General features: G+C 40.1%; 1 protein-coding gene across 1 annotated transcript in view; it reads right to left on the reverse strand.

The window, feature by feature from the left end:
* Positions 1-1,292: 1,292 nt before the first annotated feature.
* Positions 1,293-23,605, reverse strand: part of timm50 (translocase of inner mitochondrial membrane 50 homolog (S. cerevisiae)) — a 28,932-nt gene continuing 6,619 nt past the window's right edge. The window contains exons 4-11 of the mRNA XM_066703877.1: positions 16,523-16,544; positions 10,274-10,332; positions 9,184-9,303; positions 7,489-7,593; positions 6,593-6,691; positions 3,091-3,247; positions 2,583-2,689; positions 1,293-2,406 (exon numbers count right to left, since the gene is read on the reverse strand). Coding sequence (XP_066559974.1) covers positions 2,305-2,406; positions 2,583-2,689; positions 3,091-3,247; positions 6,593-6,691; positions 7,489-7,593; positions 9,184-9,303; positions 10,274-10,332; positions 16,523-16,544 — 771 coding nt within the window. The 3' untranslated portion in view covers positions 1,293-2,304. The remainder of the gene's footprint in view (positions 2,407-2,582; positions 2,690-3,090; positions 3,248-6,592; positions 6,692-7,488; positions 7,594-9,183; positions 9,304-10,273; positions 10,333-16,522; positions 16,545-23,605) is intronic.

Genomic DNA, 23,605 nt, shown 5'->3' on the forward strand with positions numbered 1-23,605 from the left:
TTGACGTTCCCACAGGAACCCACTGTAAGAATTGGCAAGCTGGCAAGACCCCACCACTCTCTGCACCTTCCCCTCCTCTTCTTCTCGTTTTTGGTGCTCAAGTTCACAAAAGGGGAACACATAGGAACACTTGCTCACATGCATGTAAAAGAAACCCCCTGCCAGAACATTTCCAAAGCAACGAATGGCATTGATTTGCCATTAGATACTGTATTTTGTTAAACAAAAAATAAAACTAACAACAACCATCCGATTTCCATTATTGAAAAACAAACAAACAGCAGTCTTGCTATGCCAGTTAGCGAGACACCAACTAAAAACATCTCGCAGCCGCAAGCATTGTCCACACTGTCATACCAGCACTACTCCTCGCAGCACACACAGAAGAACTCAAAACCAGCCCACCGGACATCCTAGTGAAAGCAATTTTTTGTTTTATGTTGTTTAGTTTTGGATTATCCTCTCCCCTCAGTGGGTCTGTAATTTACACATCACCCCCCTTCCTTTGAAATTACTGTGTGCAGCGTTCACTGAATACTCTGTCACTGCTGTACGATGCTCAGTTTTTGAAGCACACCACCACACTCCAGCTCTTAAGCCCCCTTCACACTGGCACACCAGCCCAGGTGGCATGACCCACATCTTAGCAACCTGGGTTCTGATTTTCGATGGCGTGAAAGTACATACATGTGTAGAAAGCAGGTCAGCCGGAGTCAATGATTGCTGGGAAGATGCCACAACCCTTTACAATTGAACATTATTGCTGAATTACGCAGCTCTGTGGTCAATGAGCCTTTTAAAATAGTTTGGGAATATTTAACTTGAAAACCATTACTTTCCCAAAATATATATATTTTTAGGGCAAACGTATGCATCAGGCCATCTGGCAAATTATGGGACAAAATTGTTACTCAAATAGACCTGGTAATGTGCATTATTGGAATCATATACTTTTAAAATTAATATATTTATAAGCGCCTTATAAGAGAGGATTGCATATATCACATTATCATATCAGGGCATCTTTTGTGGCAAAGATCTTGTTTATGTTTGTGATCACAAGTCCATACATCACACGATTCTTGTCAATAATGCTACCCTGTGATCATAAGATTACGGTGTCAATAAAAATAAAAATACATGGATTGAGTTCTTGCTCACACTGGTTCATAGCACCTCACTGCTGGCATTCGAACATGCCCAATATGTCTGGAGCTTGTCGTATTGAATCACTGCTAGTCACAGGCGTGGAGTAGTTCAAAAAGTTTTCCATGACACACAACGCGAAGATCATCAGTCCACGTGTTAAGTTTATTTTAAAAGACACAACCCTTGCACAACTGCCCATGATTCAGCACTTTATCCTGTTGAGGAAACATTTTGTTGTTGTTTTTTTGCATTTAGTGGAAACTTAAAAAAAAACTAAAAAAAAAAAAACTAAAGAGAAGACCTTCCCATTTCGGACACATTTACAATCACAGTCAGAATCAAGACAAACAAAATCAGTGGGCTATTTGACCTCCCCCTGCCACACACAACTCAATTAACATCACTTAATTATCCCCTGTACCCTCCCCACCCCAGCCTCTCCCAGACAGGGCCGAAACCAGTAGTTCAGACCTCATAAGCCAATGAAGTGACAGGACAATGATACACAGACAGATGCCCAAGGAAAAAGTGTTGCCAAGTCCATGTAATAAGTCCTTTGTGTGCCCGTAAAACTTGGCCTGTAGATTGGTTGAAGTTCAAGGCCCAGTTTCATGATCAAGATCTTCCTCTTCCTCCTCTTCCTCCGAGTTCAGATAAGAGTCTGAGGTAGAAAGTGAAGCCTACCCTCGAGTCTGACAAAAGCGTTTGGTTTTGTCTTAAAGTCTTGTTCTTATTGTGCATTGCTGAAATGGGAGATGTTTGAAGCTTAGGGCGACAGGAGAAATGAGCAACAGGTTTTCCTGGAAAGGTGTTCAGGCAGTGCTTGTGGGATGGTGAACAGGGGCGGGGGGGTGGGGGGCATGGAGGTCATCGCAGAAGGAAAATTAACTTGACCTGACACCATGAGGAGCCTCTCCCCTCTGCTTGTGATGTCACCAACGGGCGTGGAACCGGATTGGGCAGCTAGAAACCACCTCCTCATTCCAACCCTTTCAATACCCACCCGACCACACTCGACTACAACACCCCCCTCCCACTCCCCCCACAATAACCCAACCTCACAGCCACACAGCCCGTCACGGGCCGGCAGCGCCGTCTCCGATTGGCTGGCTGCCTGGTAAGATGGACTACAATTGGTGGATTTGAGAGCAGAGGTCACTGTTGCTTCGAGCGGGACCAAAACCTGCTCGTTATGGAGCTCAATGAGATCCCCTGCTGCTTCTGCTGAGAGAGTTCTGATAGTCGATTTTGCTCCTCCTATATGCGCACACAAAACAAAGAAATAAACAAAAAACACAATTTAGTGTCACTTTTCCGGTCACAAAAAGGCCTTTATATTTCTCTTTGCTAAGAAATTGGTCAGGAATGGATACAGTAATCTCAAGGGATTTCAAGTGGCAGGGCTGGATGGGTAGTTCTGTGTGTGTGTTTACCTGTGCAAGCTGAGCTTGTCTGCGTTTGAAGGCGTCGATGGGGTCGTCCTCGTGAGCGTAGTTTTCCAGCACAGTGCGTACGTCATCCACTCCACTCAGGGCAATTGCTATCAGTAAGAGAGACAGACAGAGAATGGAACAGGGACAGAGAGACAGAGGGGTTAACAATATGATTGATGTTTTCCAGATCTCTCTATATATTGTAGCACTTGTAAAACATGGAGTCTCAGGGGCTTGATGTGGAAAAAGACCTCAAACATGAGTCCGATCCCAAAAAGTGCATAGCTTAGCGCCACTACTGAGCAATGAGTGTTTGTGTGCCCCTTTGGTGCGGTAACTCATACAGGCCCCTTGGGGCACGGGGCATTTTACATGTTATTGGACAGATATCTGATTTTGGTGGAATTCAATAACAATCATAATGAAAATGATACTAATTATTGTTTGGGCAGGCAGGGCGAGGTTAACACTCGGCGAGGATGAGATAAGGGGTGGATCCTATACTCACTCTTCAGGAACGCAGCCAAGTCGTACAGTGTGCGGTCCTCGGAGTTGCCGTCCCACTTCTGCAGAGCCAGGCCGTTGAAAGGCTGCAGGGTGAAGGCCTCCTTCTTGCAGTCCACCACGATCACTTTGGAGGTGTCCCGATTGAGACAGGACACATCCTGCCCGCCGGAGAGAGAGGAGACTCGAGTCAGCAAGGATGAGGGATGCCCTGCCACAGCAGAGGGCAGCAGACACAGCACATTCAATGCACTTTCGTCCAACCCACACTTTATTAATTTATTTGCTTAATTAATAATTCTAGCTGAAGTTGAATTGGTTAATTAATCTTGCTTCCGACAGTCACGTAATTAAGGAGTGTTATGGAGTTAACATTATTATTACAAAGATACCAGCTAACAGTGACATGGGCATTGACATTTGGGTTGTACTTTGTGGTTAATCAGAGCTTTGTTTATACTTTTGGATATATACAAATATTTGTACCATGGGTGGGGTTTGCAAAATTCTGATCATGAAGGGAGTCTATAATGGGCACTGCAGGAACTGGTGTCGACCCAGTGAATAAGTGTGCGTGTGTGTGTGAGCGAGCATGGCAATCAGGTTAACATATTTGTTTGTTCAGGTTATTAACAGAATCTGTGGTAAATGGACTTTGTGAAGCTAATAAGCACACAAAGATAAGAAAGGAAGGCACACATACACATACAAACACACCGCAAAACCCCACTTCTCAAGCTCCTCATACTTACACACACATACACACACACACACACACACGCATGCACGCACACAATCACAGAAAAACATCTCTCTGGGGCCAGCTGTCTCCGTCTCTGGGCTTGATATTTGGTACATAGCAGATGGACAGGAACGTTACGTACCCTGCAGCCCCCCCTTGAAAAAAAATAAAATAAAAGGTCAACTCTGATCTCCCTAAGGTACAGACACAAGCAGGAGTGGAGGTCATGGGAACCTACTAGCATCGCCACACTCTCTGAAAACGTCCAACTAGATTGTGAGCATCTGCCTCTGCTCACAATACAGCACACACCCTTGGGGGGCTGCAACTACAGAAGGCAGGCTTCTGGTCAATATCCACTGACAGACTCACAATGCGTCGGGAGTGGCGCAGCGTGGCGGTGCGTGTGCAGGAGTGTGCTGGGGGTGGGGGTGCATGCATGTCTGTGTGTATTTGTGTGCTTGCAGATCTCTCTCATGCTTCCACAGCTTGCGTGCAGCCATCTTGCCCCCTCTTCACACAACACGACTGTGGAGGTGCGTGCGTGTGTGTGTGGCAGTACACACCTGTTCAATCAATCGCTATTTGATACAGCGTCTCTTGCACTTTAGGCATTGAAAACCTCACAAGCTTGTGTTAATGATACCAAAAGTAATGTAAACTATTATGCCGACGTGTTGAAATAAATACATAAAGTTGTTTTTGTTTAACATTTTGGGCCAAAATTAAGCTCACTGCTCTGGCTTTTCATTTTTTTATGCATCTATACAAGCATACACAGAATTGATATATATATTTAGTTTTTGTGTGTGATTTGCATTTTATTGATTAATGTATTTATTTAATCATTTATTTCACTTTTTTATAAATGGTTCAATCTTTGCCATCTTGTTTTGGAGTTGTAGATTTTTTTTATCCTTTCTTGATTAGATTTATTTTTTCCTCTTTAAACACAAAAAACAATGGATCTCAAATTGAACTTCCCAGCAGCAGCAGTTATTTCACATTGTATCAGATCCAGCCACGTTGCATTCAATTACCCTTCAGAAGCAAAGAAGCACCACGCTTCTGCTCTCCAAAATAAATAAATAAAATTAAAAATAATAATAAAAAAATGCAATCTTTTGTTCAGTCACCGCCTGGGCTGCTGCACCAGCAAGATTTCAGAAACTTTTTTTTTAACCATCGTTATTCAACAGGAGACAACACCATTTCTCCAGGGACTCTCTCTTTTCAGAAAACTGCTCACATCTACAATTCTCTCTCGCTCTCATTCTCCACTAGCACCCCTGCTGCTGCCTTAGGTCCAGATGGAAGATGAGGGAGGGAATGAGTGAGGGAAGGGAGGAGAAGGAGGGGGGTATAGAGAGAGAAAAGAAAGACAGAAGGTCGATAGGGGGAACAGAAGAGAAGGAAGACACAATCACTTGCACTGTTGTAATGTCTCTAAAACATAAGACACGTGTATGGAGCAGTCAGAGAATGAGAGAGAGAGAGCAGCAGTGGTATTAGTTCCAGTAAAAATATTGATCTCTAAAATTCCCCAATGTTTTAATTTAAACTAAATAGGCTACAAAAACAATACATACAATATATTTCTCCCACTGGGCCTTAGAGTTGTCAACTTTAATAATTTACAGATACGCGAGTAAAACAAATAAACAAAATCAAATCTACTACTTCAGTGGCTTACATACAAACTTAAAAAGAAAAGACTTCAAACTGTTACACACAAAGCACAGTTTAGATTTAAGATCTGAATGCCAATATGCCTTCATTATTAAATTAATTATTCTGAACATAAAAAGTAATCTCAAAAAAATCTTCTCAACTTTAATTTTTTTATAAAGGGGATACTCTAAGTGCTGAGAGAGAGAGAGCAGGGGGGATATAGAGAAAAAAAGACAGAAGGTTAATGGGGCACCCAAATGGGGGAGGGAGGGAAGAAAGAAAAAAGAAAGAAAAGGAAACTCATTCACTATTGTCAAGTCTTGCACACAGAGAACGAAAGATATGGAGGGAGAGGCTGGAGACCAATAGGGTAACAGAAGGGTTTTTAAGAGGTGAGTGTGTCTCTGGAGGGGAGGGGGCACACTTGCAGTAGGTCAGGCTTTGCGGTTTCTATAAAATGGCTGGCAACCCGATCTGCAGTGTGGCAGTTTCCTCGGAGCACAACCCTTGTGTTGGACTCCCTGTGTCTGTGTGTTTATGTCAGTTAGCAGGACAGAGAGGCTTGTGTACCAGGAGGCTTACACAGCGGCGCCATCCTGCCACCAAGAGCTAACAACAGTGCATCAGATCAAAAGAGCACAGCATTGTCTGTGTAAGCCTGCTCATATACAACCTTTCCAAAGGATTGAGTAAAGCTGTAGGTTTATCACACCTTATTCTGACTCGGATGTCACAGAACGGGAAAACAAAACTCTCCATCACAACAGTTAATGTAGGAAATTCATAAACATTTAACTCAACATTATAAAGACACTTATTGTTAGTTAGACAACAGACAAACTGCATTGCACTGTTTTTAGGTCTTATGTGTTCCTTTTTGGCCAAAATGACCAAGAGTTCTGATAATAGTGCACTAATAGAGAGTTGTAACAACTTCTGTAAGGTAAAAAATGCAAATACAAATCTCAACTAATTGATCTCAACTAGATCAAGAGCCCCTCTCCTATGGCCTTTTAAAATATATATATTTTTAAAGATCAGAATAAAATTATCAGGAAAACTGTGAGAGACTTGTGCACATGTAAAGAGATACCTTAATATGATGTCCTTCCACGTAGCGCGTGGCGTCTCGGAATAGGCGATACATGACGAAGCCCTGCGGGTCTATGCTGTCAATGAGAGGGAAGGCTGTCTGCGGACACACACAACACAATGACACGTACATACATGGATTAAGTATTATAAAGCTGAAGGAAGGAAATCTGTGATCTGTGATAAATAAAAAGAACAAATGCAACTTCTCTCATCACTTTTACAACATTTTAGGGCATTGTAACTGGAAAAGCATCTCAGCCCGTCCCAAGACGGGCCATTTCACCAGATTTGTGAACCTTGAAAATGGTTTCACAGTGGGGGAATGAATTAAAGTGGATATTGGGAGAGTTGGTTTATAAATATAGCAAGAGGAGAAGTAGCTGAAATGGACCTGGAAAAGACTGCCAAGCACTCACATTTCTAATGCCTCAAAAAATAAAAACAGCTGAAAGACTAACAAAAGCAACAAACAAACAAAACTGATTGGGTTAGGTCCTTAGAGCTTTATTTCTCTGGGCTTTGTGTTACAACAAGACGCGCCTCAAAAAGATTTTGAAAAGACAGAAGCGGACTGATTAAAAAAAGAAAGAAAAACAAAAGAGTCCTAATTGGCTGTTATGTGCAGCTCATTTGCATCTTAATAGCAAAACTAAACACGTAAACAAACGCACAAACTAAATAAAAACAGCAATCGGTGTTTGAGTGAATGCTCGTTATTTTGACAATGGGGAGACTGTGAGCGACTGAGCAAACCATACGAAACACAAAAACAAAAACGACCCCAAAATAAACAACAATAAAACCAAAAAGCGTTTGTTTACGTCTAGTTCCCTCCTAAAAGACAGGAGGGATTTCGAACACAGTCGAAACAAAGCGTACGCAGTGCCCGCTTACCAAGCCAGTTTCGGAGGTGAAGATGACAATCTCATAGAGAGGCGCCAGCTGCTGAAACAAGAAGTCAATGCCCGGCCTCTTCTTAAAGCGCCAGCCAGTCACCAGCTGTGAACCAGAGGGAGATTGGAGAGCCAGGCTGAGTGAAGTGCCAACAATACAGTCCGTTCAAGTCAAAAGGCAAAGTAACACCTATTATCTGGCCATTTGTTCAGTTTAATAACCACTGCTCGTTATACTAGATTTATTTATCAGTGACACTGCTGCCAAGTTTGGTTGAACACTGATTTTGCCACAGAGAGAATAAAATGTAAGGATTGCAATTGACTAAAACGACTATAAACCTGCCTGGCTGTAACCATGGGGTAGTCTTTGACAATATAGTATCATTAAAATGAGAGATGTAGCCTTCCTGTTTTCTGCACAGGTCTGCAAACCCAGTAAAATGAATGGGACCAGAAATAAGCAGGAGAGCAACAAGATATGGGATTGCACCAAGAAGTCTGTTTTTTGTGTGTGTCTGGAACAAAGTGTGCAGTTTAGTATTACTAAATTAAATTTCCCCCCGATTCTCAGAGAAAATCCATCACTGAATACATACACAAATAAAAACAAAACACGAATTTGAACGTAATCTACATAAAAACAAAATAGCATTAATAATAATAATAATAATAATAATAATAATAATAATAATGGTCTTTGAGTTTCTTTTTCTCCGTCTTTCATAAATACACAAAACAAATCAGAGATCAGATTGAATGGACTAGCTGTTGTCTGTTGTACCACTCTACCTGTTCTCCTATCTGGTTTCTGATTGCATTAGTAGCTGTCCACCTGTTAGCTGGGCTTGTGGGTTGCGGGACAGAGGGACAGAGAGAGGAGGGGGAGGTGTACAGCTGGCCAGGTGAGACACAGCAATGCTGGGGGAGGGGAGGCTGGGGTGGGGGGGGAGGCTGGGGTGGGGGGGGGTGACAGGTGGTTACTTGTATCCAGATGGCTTGTTTGAGTGGAGTTAGGCAAGTAAGTGGACAAGAGGGGTGGGGGGGAAGGTTTTGTGTTGAATAATTCCACTCAGGACCCCGTGTCTCGTCTGAGGGCTGAGTTACAGATCATCTTTCTACAGATCTCCTGCAGCTCTGGAAAACCTTCCCCACCCAGGCTGGAGAACACATTCCACTGCAATGCTCACTTCACAGAAGATTGCTGGTCTCTCCATACAAACACACACACATACAAAGACACAGGAAAGTGATAGGGATAAGAGAGAGGCAGAGACAGGGATGAGAAAGAAAATAAGCTGGAAGCAAGGAAGAAAACTAAAGGAGATGAGAGAAAGAGGGAGAAAGGCCTCCTTCAAAGTCTCCTAACCACTATCAACAAGACAGCAGACTAGCCCTGTCTGTACATACATGTAGAATAATTGTACACGTTTACTTTTATTTTGTTATTGTATTTATTCTGTTCCCTTTACATTATGTGTAAATGCTTTGGCCAACACTGCACTAAAGCTCATTTTGAATTTCAGTGAGAACGATAGATGCAGGGAAAGGGACAGCAGCACAGATAGAGAAGAAGTGAGAGAAATAAACATTCAATATTACTCTCCACACTGTGGATTCATGACCATACGATAAATCATTACAATCAAGATTGTTCCTAAACAAACAAAAACAGGAACCCCTGCCCTCTACATACCGACCACTCGGGGTGCAGCAGCACATCGGTGAGCTCCAGGACCAGGGTGTAGGGGGGCTGGTAGTATGGTTCCTTCAGGGGGTCCGGGAGCAGCTTGGGACTTGTGGGCTCAATAATCATCTGGGGAAAACCAAACAGAGATCCATCATGCAGAATTTTACAGAAGATTTACTAGTTTGTTTATTATGGATCAGGCCTTTTACAAAATGGTGACCTGTGGTCCATAATCCAGCAGCATTACAGATGATGAACATGTATAGATTGATTACATTTTTTACCCAGAAGTTCTCAAACGGTGTTCCCACAGAAGGCAAAACATATAGTGTCCTTTATTCACCAACACAACTAAATATATTGTCGGATGTTAAAGCACAGATTCCCTGCAACTCTCTTTCTGAAGAAAATGTTTCGGGACACTGACCAACGAAACAAAAACAAAGGAGACTGCAAATCTAAGATGTGTATTAAGCAGCAGCTGAAGTCAGGTGTCTCAGTTAGTTGGCACATGTTTTGGATACTGGCAATATTGGGCCTATAATAATTCTATTAGATTGAAGTTTGAGGGAAATTCATCACAGATGCATTGATAAGCTACTCGCACTGCTGTGTGGGAGGGGGCTAGGCTGAGAGGGTGGGTGTGTGTTTAGGGGGGGCAGGGTGCGTGGTTAAACACTTCAGCTAAAGAACAGCTGCTTGATTTTGCATCAGCAGACACCCGCAAACAACCAGAGACTGGGGAGGACAGCAGCTGTTATGAACTGGTCCTCAGACAAGTACAAGGCCAAAGAGTTTGTTGGTCAGTGTCTCGATCGCTTAAAAAATATAGTTCATGGATGAAATTGGTGAACACAATGCAGGTGTTTATATCAAAAGATAATGAGGAACTCTTGAAATTCCAAATTCCTTGAATTGCAGTTACAATCTACAGACAAGGGGCCCAGACATGCACTGGAATCCTGGGTTGACTATTCTATACTATACAGTTCATCAGTGTTTAGAAATGTTGATAATGTACTGTATCTCCAATCATTCATCTCAGTGACTTCTCTCTCTACTGCTATTTTCACCCTCCAAAAGTGACGTCACCCACCTGTCTGTAATCTTGAAAATACTTGTACGTTCGTCGGATCTGCTGCACAACTGGGGCATCTGTGGAAAACAAAGAAGGAAATTTAGGTGGGCAGAGAAAGCTGCAGATCATTGAGAGTCACCCAAAATATCTTTAGATGCTTCTGAGGACCAGGGGCAGAAGTCTACCCCCTCTTACCCTCCCTTCCTCCTTTTTCCCAGGCCCCCGATAACACGCATGTAAATCCAGAACCTTCTCTGATCTGGTCGACTCGAGCAATTTAAACAGCCTGGCCAACAACTGTCCCCCATCTGAGCCTGTGCAACAATGCTCCCGGGTTTAAAAGAAACCAATTCCCCTAGAGACCCCGAGAAGAACGGGGGGGGACTGTTCGGTTACCTTTATGTGTGCGCACACATTTTTTTCTTCTTTTCTTCTGGTTTGATTAGTTTTAATCTCTTTCATTCACAGGGGAGGGGATCAGGGATGGTGGGATGGGGTAAAGAGGAGGAGGAGGAGGAGGAAGGGGGGTGGGGGTTGTGCTGTAGATTATTCTCAGGGAGCGTGTGACTGTGACCGCACTGTTAAATACCCCTCTCCAGAGATTAGGGTATTAGCATTCAGACCGGCTGCAGCTATTGACACTGTGCGGTGGCTACTTTATCAACTGGGGGCCTGGGGATTGTGTGCAAGCGTGTGTGTGTGTGTGTGTGCGAGCGCGTGCGTGTGTGTGTGTGTGTGTGTGTTTGGGGAGTGGTGGTCAGGTCAGGCCTAGACAGTCTGTGGTGTGCTTGGCTTGCCGATTGTTATGGTAATGCCGCAGAGAGGGGCTGGGCTGGGTCCAGATGAGCACAGACAAGGAAAAGGGACAGCTTGACTGGGACGCTTGTGCACCCCCCCTAAACCCCACCCCATCCACCCACCCTTGGATTCGGGAGATGGGATTCAGGTGTCTAACCGCGGCCTGTGCAGTTGCTTTAGTGGAATCTGATATCCAGAGAGGTACCACATTAGAATGAGCGGAGACTTCTTTCTTCCCCTGACCCAGTGCGTCAGCTGCCTTGAGCTTTACTTCGGCTTAAGTGGCCTAATCAGGAAAATTATGAGTTCTTTTTTATACACAGGAGAGCTAGTTCATGTTTTTTTTAAGGCATTTCAAATAAAACATTGCATTTTAGCAATGTAATTTTATGTATTCATAAACAGAGGGATAAAGATATACACTGGGGGAAACATTCAACAGGGCGATAAGATAGAGGTTGTGTTACACAGAGTCTTATTCATTGTAAAATGCAGATCTTGTTCTTTAGCGGTTTCTTTATTATTGTTCCAGTCTTTTCTTATTATTATTCTCGTTTCCGACCACTTAGTGTAAACGCATCTCCTCCTACAGTTCTTCAGCCATCTATATGACACATATGTATGTGCACACTTTTTGCACTATATCTGAAAATGGTTGCTATTACTTTTGGTACTGATTGGTCATCCAGATTATCCTGAGGCTCTCTATGACCTCAAAACATTCAACAGCTAATAACTATTGATAGGTTACTTTTAGTAACATATTTAGAATTGAACACTAATAGGAAATCATAGATTCCTTTCCGAATATGTCATTGACTTTGACCTCTGACATTCTCTGGGTCAGATACTTCAGGTTTGCCACGTTAGAAACTGTCCTCAGATATTTAACATCACATTACTCATTTAAGGGTGTTTTTATCAGTCATGTTACTATTAAGCATTGATAGGAAAATGTGTATGAAGTTTCCAAAATTGCTATCCATTTTCTGATCGGAGCTATGGATCATGGAATATCACCAAAAAACTCCTTGACTTTTGAAGGCTTATAACTCCTTACGTGTGGCAGATACGATGATGGTCACTATAGAACATGTATAGGAAACCATATGTGCTCTATCCGTGCATGTCCTTTAACTTTACCTCTGACCTCTCCTTCAATATCAGATCAGATTTTCTCCCATTTCAGGGTTACACTTTATAAAATCCAACACAATCATTATGAATCATGTCATAGGGGCCCAATTGTGTTCTTTTGAAAAAATAAATAAATAAATTTGACCTTTCCTTCAGGATTCAAAGGTCAGTTATGTTATCTGCCTAATAAATGCTTCCAGATTGAAGATACTCACATTTAGTATTGGATATGTATAGAAAACCGTAAGTGGTCTATTTAAATATGGCCTTTATTTTGACCTTTGACCTCTCCTTTCAGGTCAAATGCAAGATTACTACTTTTAGCTCTATAACACCTCACAGAGAGGAAAAAGACCCATGGTCTTTATGGAACACATACAGGAAACCATATATGGGCTTTCAAAATATGACCTTGAGTGAGACCTTTAACCTTTCCTTCCAGGTCAAAGTCACTATGAGTATTAAATAATTTTCATCACTCGGAAGCAAAGCTCAAAGCTCCAATCTGATTTCAGATTCATAAATGGACAACATATGTTTACTTCTAAAATAGTCCAAGCACCTTCACTTTGACCTTACTCCTTACATAATGCAGTTAGGCTCACTCGTATTATGGAACACATATAGGAAACCATGTATGATCTATCCGAAAATGCCCTATACCTTCCTGTAAGGTAAATTAAATATGCATTCATAAATCCTTCCACAGAAGAGCTATTAATCTGCTTTAAAGCTAGAATTCTTTAAAATATATTTAACATGCTGAACTGCTTATTCATCAGATACTCCTTTAAATGGTCTTAAAACAGCAGTTTTTACAATGCCGATTAAATTTCCAGAAACTTCTCATTCTAGTTATTATTATTATAAGTTTGACTAAAGGAACTTCTAATGCATCATATCAGTTGAGACAGGGATGGGAAATGCGGATAGGGAAAGAAAATACAAAGCACAAAACAGCAGTGCTTCTGTAACACTTCATGGGCCTGGCATAAGTGCCGAGTGCCAAGGCCGATTTCTCAGACAGAGAAACGTCCTGTATAGGAGACATTAGGAGAGATGGGAAGGAAAAAAAGAAAAGAAAATATACCCTAACAAACAATGTTTGTGTTCAGCACACACACAAGAAATTGAAAGTAGAAGCATTATGACAGGAAATTCAAATTTGAACGAATCGAATGTTCATTCGGTGCAGGATCGTTCTCTACCTTTGGGGTTTGTATTACTGGAATTTAATGAACACGTTTAAACCCCAGGCCGTAGACCTCAGCAATGACAGTGTCACTGAAGCAAGAGAATGGGGGACAGTGGGACATCGCTACGACATCACAACAAAACCAAAACCGAAAACCTCGCCCACACCACCTCTCTCAGCCTGGTCAGTTTGCACGAGAGAGCGGTCATCATTGTCGGACACTCGGCACAGGGTGTTTATTTAAACAGGGGCAGAGGCCGGGGGGACGGCGGGGCCTGGGCGACACAATGGAACTCTTTCATCCTGCACAGTGGTGGCATATGCTCGCAATGTTTGCCAAATGTCATTATTAGTCAATTGCCTCCTCTTCTTCTCTTTTGCTTTTCCTCCCCCACCCCCTGACCTTCTTGCTTTCCAGATCTGTCACTCCTCATTCTTCTGGGTGATGAACAACTGCCCCCCCACCACACACATGAACTCCTATTGCATCCCTGCCCCAGGCTGGACCTTCACCCCCCTCCCTTCTCTTGACCAGCAGCTTCTGGTGCACACAACCTGCCTCATTGCCCACTCTGGTGCAATGCAAATATCTGTAGGCATTCAATCATTAATGGGGAATACATTGGAAAGCCAGAGGATAAACAAACAGAAATAAATCCAAACCTACTCACTTTTCACTGCTGTGCACTGATTAAGTCAAAGATCCTCTTAGAATCTAAACAGTCTTGACCTCGGTGACTAATTATCAAAGGATTATTACATGCAGTTCAGTCATTGATATTAAGTATTAAGGTGAGGTGATTAAGTTTGGCCAGAAAAACATGCTTGGGAGGTTCTCTGACCAGGACAAAAATCACATTTAAAAATAGACTGGATTGTATCTTTGGATCACCAAATGAGCACGATGGGTTGAATGGCCTCCTCTTGTTTGTAAACTTTATGTTCTTAAATCAATCAATCTTTTCCAATGATTTCCCTTTGCTTTCACTGCACTAATATACTATATACTATACCATCTAAAAACACTCCTGGGCTAAAATCATGGGATTTTCACATTTTAATAATGCATTGCAGGCCAGTTAAGATGTGGTGGAAAAAACACAGAAAGGGTAAAGTAGTACAAGATGACCCTGTAAGGGTATGCTATAGGGGTTATATTATTTATATTAGTATGAAACACAATGTATTAGCTGTATTAACGTATGAATGCAGAGGAGAAGGAAGCTATGGGGGGGCAGACAAATTGCAAGAAGCATGGATAAGAAATTGACTAAAGAAGCTGTGGCATAGAAGAGATGGAAGAAAGGCACCCAAAAGATGGGAAGAAAAGATCAGAGGTTTCTGCAGGTGTCACCAGGAGGAGATGCTATAAATCGACAAGTGGAAACATCTTCTGGAGGCCTTCAAGTTGACGACGACGATGATGATGATGATGATGATGATGATGATGATGGTGATATAGAAGGAAGCACTGACTTGGAGGCAGAAGGATACTGAGATTGGAGATTGTCAGTGACTGATGATGATATGATTAGGACTCACACACACACACACACACACTTATAAACCCAGAACAAAGACCTAGGACACAAAGCCTCATTCTTGTAGTACGCAGCTCCAGCGTGCACCTGCCCAGCGTGGCCTGCTGCCACCATCAGTCGCAGGCCTTATCTCCAGTCATCTCCCGAATACCATTACTTGGCGTGGGAAAGTCAGTCTCCTTATTTATTTCGTATTCCTCCTGTTTGCATAGCGGACTCGGTTTGCTCTCCCTGGGGAAGGTGCCCAAATAAATATTGTTTTCCCTTCAATCTCTCCCTCGCTTTCCTTTCAGGCACGCACAGCACCAATCTGCTCACTTAGGGATCGTATGAGGAAGGCAGCTGGAAAGCACTGCTAGGTGCATCCCCCCCCACCCCCCTAGAGGGTTGGCCGTTTTACCCTGGTCCCTAAGGTCATCATTACCCTTCATTACAGTATTAAACGGTGTTAGTGCATTAGTCTTCGGCAGCATCATTCTGAGCCCTGGGGTAATAACCCTGCTGGGACACAGAGAGAGAGAGGGGAGGGGGCACGGGCAAAGGGGAGGTAGTGGAATTAATTATGTCAGTATTACATCACTGGCCAATTGTTCCACTTTTGAGGATGACTGCTGCTGCATCTCATTTCAAATTACCACTAATAAAAATGGTACAGCTGCTGCGGGTTAAAAAAACAGGATTAGATTAAAATAGCTTTGTAGTAGCAGCAACAGAGGCACCACTTTTGCAGTTCGAGGAAGGCAGTTTTTCTGCATTCAAACAAAGAGTCAGAAAGACAAAATATTTGCCAAGATACTGTTCATTTGCAGAAGCGAAGATATTCGAACTGGATGTTGGCATCGTTTAGTTGGCATCATTAATACTCCCAGAAACTATTAACCATTTTCCGTGTCTTACATTCTCACTAATGTGTGCGTGTACAAGCATGCAGGCAAACAATTTCTATTGGGAGGAATTTAGAGTGAAAAAAAGAGAAAACGAAATGTGAATGCTTTGTACAACCCTCACTGGAGCACAGCCGAGCGCCCTTCTAAACCCTACGAAACACTAGAAGAAACTTGGCAGCGACAGAGCGATCCTTATGCATTGAAAGAACTCAGGTGAAAGAACTCATACGCAAGAATGAAGAAAACAAAATTGAATCGCCATTCGGCTGTTTGGTGCCCGTTGGTGTGGGGGAGACTGGTGGGCACAGGGGTGGCGAGGGGATAAAGAGACATTAATCAGTACTGTGCTACCCCCTGACACAGCCCCAGGGAAAGATACACCAGTCAGCCAGAAGGGGCCTGGGCTGGAGGCAGGGGAGCCCAGTGAGTGGCTATAGAGATGGAAATGCAAACTGGACTGGACTGGTCAAGAAAATAGCTGGAGGGTTTTAACTTGCCAAGCTGGGGCGAAATGTGGGATCAATCACGTTGATGGTGCACAGCTAGGCAGGTGTGCACACATGGACACACTCTCCAACACACTAACACACTTTCTGACAAACACTCTCTATGATAGGCACACACAAATTGGTATGCCGATCGATATCCAAATCAGAGATACATTTCAAAATCAAAGGGAAAAGTTAAACAGTCTATGAGTGAAACTTACCATTGTCAAATTCGTCTGGAATCTGTGAAGAGAGGAAAATGAAAGTGAGCCAGGAAGAGAAATTCTTTATCTATGCATAGATGTATTTATTGATCACTTGTTAGAGCTTTAATTTAATTTCAAAGTTTAAAGCAGTATTTGCATGTGTTGGTCCATAAATAAATGACAATTTCAACTTCTCCAATTCAGCATTTGTGCAACCCCAACCTCTCTCTTTCCTAGAGTCGATGAGTTAATCAGGTCAGTTACAAATTGTGATACTGAAAGCTTTCGCATAGAGAAATGCCAAAATTTCACAGGCTCATGAAATCGTCCAAGGAAATATAATACAACTGAAGAAAAGACAAGAGGGAGGCAAAGTTCAAAGATTTTAAAAAGAAAACAAGAACAAGGTCTGCGTTTCTGCCTGTGCGCGTCCGTCTGTGCATGTGTGCGGCTGTGTGTGCGTCTGTGCATGGCAGTGTGTTGGTCTCTGCGCCGGTGTGCGTTTGCACGTGTTCAAACTCCAGCACAGCGCGGCACACCGCACCATCCATCCAATTACAAGTTAAATTAATCTCCCAAACAGATGAATATTCAGATACATCTGCCAGCAGGTCCCAGCTCCACCTGGGGTGCCAGAAAAAAACAAAACACATGCTGCAGGCAAAGCCAAGCGTGGGAAAGGAGAGGAGGGAAGATGGGAGGCTTGATTTACTGAACCCCCGCTCCCTTCCCGAGGGACCACTGATCCTAACACCGCAACAGCCGCCTGGTCCCCACTGTCCACAAATGAACACAGGCAGACGGGCGTGCTTCCACACAGCGTCCGCTGAAAGACACTAACCCATCCTCAACTCTCTAGTGGTTTAAGATTGTCCATTTTATTAGTACCCAATTTGATATGTATTCATATTTTATGCATCAACATTTCCCCAAACATAGTTTTTCCTATAATTTTACAAAACTTATTTATCTAACTATATAAAAAGAAACTGATAGATTTTGACTCCTCATCCCCCTGTTTTGATGCCATTTTTTTTACTTTCTCCACAGTAAGCACTTTCATGGCTGTGCTTACATACTGGTTAATAAGTCATGATATCAGAAAGTACTGATGGGAAAATAAATCAATGTATCAGTTTTTGAAAGGATATATAGTATACATATTTTTTTGGTAATTTAGCATTAGGAATTGTTTGTTTTGTTTTTTGATGAGCAGATTATAATTTCAGATCTCAAACTTCGAGTTAGAAACTGTTAAGAGCCAATGGCAAACTCTGGAGTATTTCTGGAAAGGGATTGAGCAAGCTTGAAGTCCAACACTGCAACCTTTCTGAAGTACTGAGTACTGCGGTGTATCCTCAAGTGGGCTCAGTGCTCCCTCTTGTGGCTATACAGGAGTAGTGCAGCCCAATGTTAACTGGCTTTATATATAAAATAAGCCTTGGTCGTTCTCTCTTACTACTTTGGCAAGCCGTTGTGACATTTAATCCATCATTTCTGATATCAAAAATACATTTTTGCAGATCATTCTTGATATCAACAATTGGCAGTTCATTTTTTTTGTAAAACTGTTTCTATTGTTTTACATTTTGATGTACAGGTCACAGAACAAAATAACAAAAATACTAGCATGTATACCTAAATACATACACACACTATAAAGTAAAGTTCATAGGGAAGGGGGGGAATCACATTACAAAGCGACTGGGAGTACTGTACAACAGTACCATTCTATCGGCAGTTACAGCATTTTACCCTAGAAACACTTTAGATCCTGCAACATTTGTTAAAAGGTACATTATATGAGTCAAGCCAATCAATCATCAAATATCTCTTAACAAAATGTTTCTACCGTCCTCCTCTTTTTTATTTTTCTCGCTCTTATTTTTTTAGAAGTTGGAGAGCTGAAGGAGGTTCATTACTTTGCCCCAGATCTTTACAAATTGAGCTAATTTATTTTTGTCTTCTGCCAATCTTCTATCAAGGGGTAAAAACTATGGTAGTTTTTAAACTCTCCAACTTGCACCATAATTTTCTAATTTTCCAGCAGTTCCAAAAAGAGTGTATCAGGGAGTCTGTCTGTATTTTGCATTCTGAACAAGTATCTGGTATGGTATTATTAAAAGTGTAAAGGACTTTACGAGCATAGTACATTTTAGGCATCAGTTCATACTTTATTAAACAAAGATTTTAATTGGTAGTAATCTCAGAGGTATTTGCCCAACATCCTTTCCAGTTTAGAGATGCATTATCATGACCAAGATCCATGTTCCATTTGTCATATATTCTGTGGAGTTCTTACAAGAGGAGTTAATTAAAATATTATATAGCTTTCCTATAAAATCAGTATTTAGATTTTTGTTAAATAGTATACATTCAATATCACTAATATCCGTATTGTATTCTATTGAAAAGTTATGTGTAATAAGGCTTTTCATTTGAAGTTATCTGAAAGGTTCAAATTCAGATAGTTTGAATTTATTTTTTCATTCAGAGAATGTCAGAATAGAATTGTTATTTGCCAAGTCCCATATCTGATTTATACCCTTATCTTTCCAAGAAGGCCAGGAAAGGGAATTTCCATGGATCTTGATCATGGGATTATTCCAAAGCAGTGAAATTCTGGAATTGTGATTTTTAAACTATGATCGGATTGTATTATTGATTAAAAAGTTGTCAGTATTGGGGCGTCTGATTTTCAAGAATAGAAGAAAAAAGGTTTTAGGATAAACCTGAGATTTTTCAATATTTATCCACAGTCCCTCCTCCGAAGCATTTATAATATGATGAAGATAAAAGCCTTGTGAAGCAAGATGATGAAAGTTAATATTTGGAAGATTTAAAACTCCTCTGGATTTTGGGATATGAAGCAAGTCTCTCTTAAGTCTGTGTGATTTATTGAACCAAATTAATGATGTAATCAATGAATATATAGTTTTAAAGAAAGTTTTGGGTGGAATAATAGGAATCATAGAGAATGTAAATGGAAAATTTGGTAGCCATATCATTTTGACAAGACTGATTCTACCTGAAAAGCTAACTGGGAGATCAGACAATTTATTCAAACTGGATTTCAATTGTGTAATTAGCGGAAGGAAATTACTTTTAGTTTGTCACAAAGTCTTTAAGTAAACTGGGAACCGAATTAATATTAATAGGCGTTATTTCTGTTTTATCCTTATTTATTTTATAATGTGAGATTATAATGAATGAATGAATTAATTAATTAATATTCTTTAAAAATACACATAAGTTTGATGATCCAATATTAGTTAAGTAAAGAAGTAAAGACTTAAGTTTATTATTTTGTTTTCCAATATTAATGCCTAGGGCTGGGCGATATGACTTAAAAATAATATCTCGATATTTTTAGAAGTTTGGACGATATACAATATATATCACGATATTTATTGTTTTTATCCAATCAAGCCACAAAATAAGACCAAAGACATTCAAACTACAAGTATTTCGTTAATCCTTCAATAAGCAAAACTAACAAATACTACATGCAGGCTGTCATGGTAAATATATGCAGAATGCAACACATTACAGGGCAAGTGTTGTGTGATTACTATTACATGCGTTATGTTGTTATGGGATAAATATATATATATACACACACACACATACATATATATACACATACGTTTAAAAATATCTGGCGTTACAATAGTTTTAATAAATCTTAAATGCGGGGTGCCTTATCCCAGGGATTTTATATAGAATGGTACAGCAGCTCCCGTCTAAAAACAGTCCATATTCACCGATGTCTCAAAATTTTTTTTAGAGAAAAAGTGAACATCATAATGCTTACGCGTTTCCACTTATCTTCCTCAGAGCACATATATACATATACACAGTATGATTTACTGTCACATAACAACAATAACACAAGTAATAGTAATCACGTAACACATGCGCTGTAAAGGTACAGATTCAGGTAGATTTAGCACAGCCGGGTTTATAGTGGCGCATTAACATCTGCTGGACAGAGACATTTCTCCTCTGACTGTCGCGTCTCGATTCTACTTACAAGTACAGCACGTTGTTAATACAAAATAGTTATAATAGTAATAATAATAATACAACTGTTGAACCACTTCACCATCTTAATAAAAAGAAAATGATACTTTCTGCATGTGTTTGCATTGCTTTCCAATTTATTAAAATGCAAACAAACGTTATTATTATTTTTATACAAATGATATCAGTCTAAATTAGAGGGGGTGGGGGGTGCTTGGAGATCGAGTTCAGCCCGGCGACGAGAGCGGGGCGCAGCGTGTGCGCCTGCGCATTAAAGCATCTCTTGGTTGTGTTGGTTATTGTGTGTCAGTTCTCTCTCCTCATGTCTGTCTGTGTTTCTGATGCACATTTCTTGCCGCATCCGACACGTGTGGAAGAACCGGGAAGAATGCAAAACTTCCTAATGACGAAAAATACTGCCGTAAAGATTGCAATTTGCGACAACACGATATAGCATAATATGAAACTATAGACGTTTTTCTATCGTCATACGATATCTATCGTCATATCGCACAGCCCTATTAATGCCTGTAATTTATTGAGATGCTCTGATATTCTGAGCTAATGGTTCAATTGCAATTGCAAAAAGTAGTGGTGATAAAGGACAGCCTTGACGAGTACCTCTAGATAAAGGAAACCAGCCACAAAGAACCGATCTATAACCGATATATAATTTTTATGAGTTTAATTATTTTAGTTGGAAAATCAAGTTTTTCCAAGGTTTAAAATAAAAAGGCCATTCCAAACGGTCAAAAGCTTTTTCTGCTTCAAACCAATATTAAGAACAGATCGATTTTGTTTTTCTTAGCATATTGTATAAGACTTAGACAGGTACGCTTGTTAGTTTGAAGAGGTCTATTCTTTATTAAACCTGTTTAGTTGCAGTGAATGATATCTGCTAGTACCTTATTGATTCTGTTCCTAAAAGTTTTTGTAATTATTTTTGCATCACAATTAATTAAATAGGTCTATAGGCCGAAAGAGAATGTCAGGAGCTACCTGGTTTGGGAATAACTGAAATTACCGCTTGGTACATGGAGGGTGGTAGCGAGTTAGTTAGTGGAATTAGATGTAAATTAGGTGATATTTTCTCTGAACAATTTAGATAAAACTCAGAGACAAAGCTGCCCATACCTGGAGCCTTCCTGCGTGGAAAGGATTTTATAATATCTTTGATTTCTAATTGAGTGAATTCTTTGGTTAACATGTTCTTCTGATTTTTAGATAATTGTTTGAGGTCAACTGAATTCAAAAAAGGGTGCAGGGTCAAAATTTGCTTCTGAGATCTGAGATTTCTAAACATTTTCATAAAATAATTTAAAAGTATTGTTTATAATTTTATTATTTCTTATTAATGAGTTAGTTTGAGGGTCTTTAAGAACAATTGGGGGCTTTAAGTTTATGGGTCAATGACATAATGCATGAATTTTGGTGTCCCAAGCATATTACAAATATTACATGTAGTTATTTGTTATTAAAACTGAATAATATGTCTCAACACTCCTATCTTTATTCACTGATAGGAGTATTTTTCATGAGTATTTACAATTTTAGGAGCTATTAATCTCCAATCATCCAAAATGTCCAACCGGATAACTGTCAACACCTAAAATGAAAAAACAAAAATGTTACAAAAACAAAAACTATAAAACCTTAGATCTAACAGTTGGAGTTGGGCATAATTGTGTGAGTGTTTGCATTAATGTATAAAAATATTGCAAAGACTTAATTTCACTTCACTTTTACATGAAAATCTTTTGTCCCCATATTGGGATTTCTTCCAATGTCATTCCAGACAACAGACATTCAGGAGCATTTTTACATCAGAATGCATTTTGCTAGCCATGTGGCAGGACATTACATCGTTCAGAAGATTATGAAGGACCTGCAGGCTGTGCAGAAGGTTAGTAAGTCTCTCCTAAAATGTTGATAATTTGACACTTTCGATCACTACTGCACTAGTGTACAAAATTGTGCGTCATACTGGACAATACTTAAAAACCATTTATCATATTGTTTTATATATAAAAAAGTATATTTAATGTGACAGATAACATCGAATAGTTGTATGTCAAAGTAATACATTTATATAAGTGGTTAAGTAATCACCTGATTCAGAAGTTAAAACTTGTCATACCAGAAAATGATTTTGTCATACTGGAAAACGATCACTTTCTGTTATCTGTTACTCGTTATCTGGAGTGACTTGCTTATACTTTTATTGTTTTTAGGAGTATTTGTAAGCATGTAGGCAACACATTTACATTGACATGTTATTTTAACAACGCAATAAAATTTATAACATTATTTCTGTAGTTTTAATGCAATTTGTTGATGTCCTTAAATAACAAACAAGATGGCAACATGGTCATTATTGTTTTAATTTATGTTTATGCCATAAAGCCATTTGCAAGTTTTAAGAGAATATATAAATCCAAGTTCAAAAATAGCATAATTCCTATATATTTAAAATGTTATGATATCAAAATGTTCAATATACTTTTTAATCTGTTGAAATGTTAATGAACTGAATTGAATTGACTTCATGTCATAAATGAGTTACAATGTTGTTGTTACGGTTTACTTTTTTTTTAAATAGCATATGTTTATATATGTTACATGTTTCCCGTATAACCTAAAAAATAGTTGGTGTGCTAAAAATATTTCATGTTTTTAAATCTTAAATTGTTTTACTGGTACTGTTTTATCAAAGCCTATGCCTTGAGTGGAATTGTATTGCATCAAAGTGGCTGCTCACTTCTGATTATTTACTGTTAATTATAAAAAAAAAAAAAAAAAAAAGAAGATACATTTAGAGACTCTCACTCTCGGTTAAATACAGAATGATTTTTTTAAGTACATCTTTGTTGCTGAGACTATCTTTAGATATCATCAAATATGAAATCTGAAAGTATGTCATTCCGAGTACCAATATCAGTGAGTTAGGACAACACAGATTTTGCTTGTAAAAATACATAAGTCAGTGTCCTTGAGTTAAGGATACAACAATAATCATATAACTTTTACATAGAAAGCATTATCAGACATTTCCCATAATTTTTCTCTATTCAGCGT

This window comes from Amia ocellicauda, chromosome 5, assembly GCF_036373705.1.
Source record: "Amia ocellicauda isolate fAmiCal2 chromosome 5, fAmiCal2.hap1, whole genome shotgun sequence".
NCBI classification, from domain to species: Eukaryota; Metazoa; Chordata; class Actinopteri; order Amiiformes; family Amiidae; genus Amia; species Amia ocellicauda.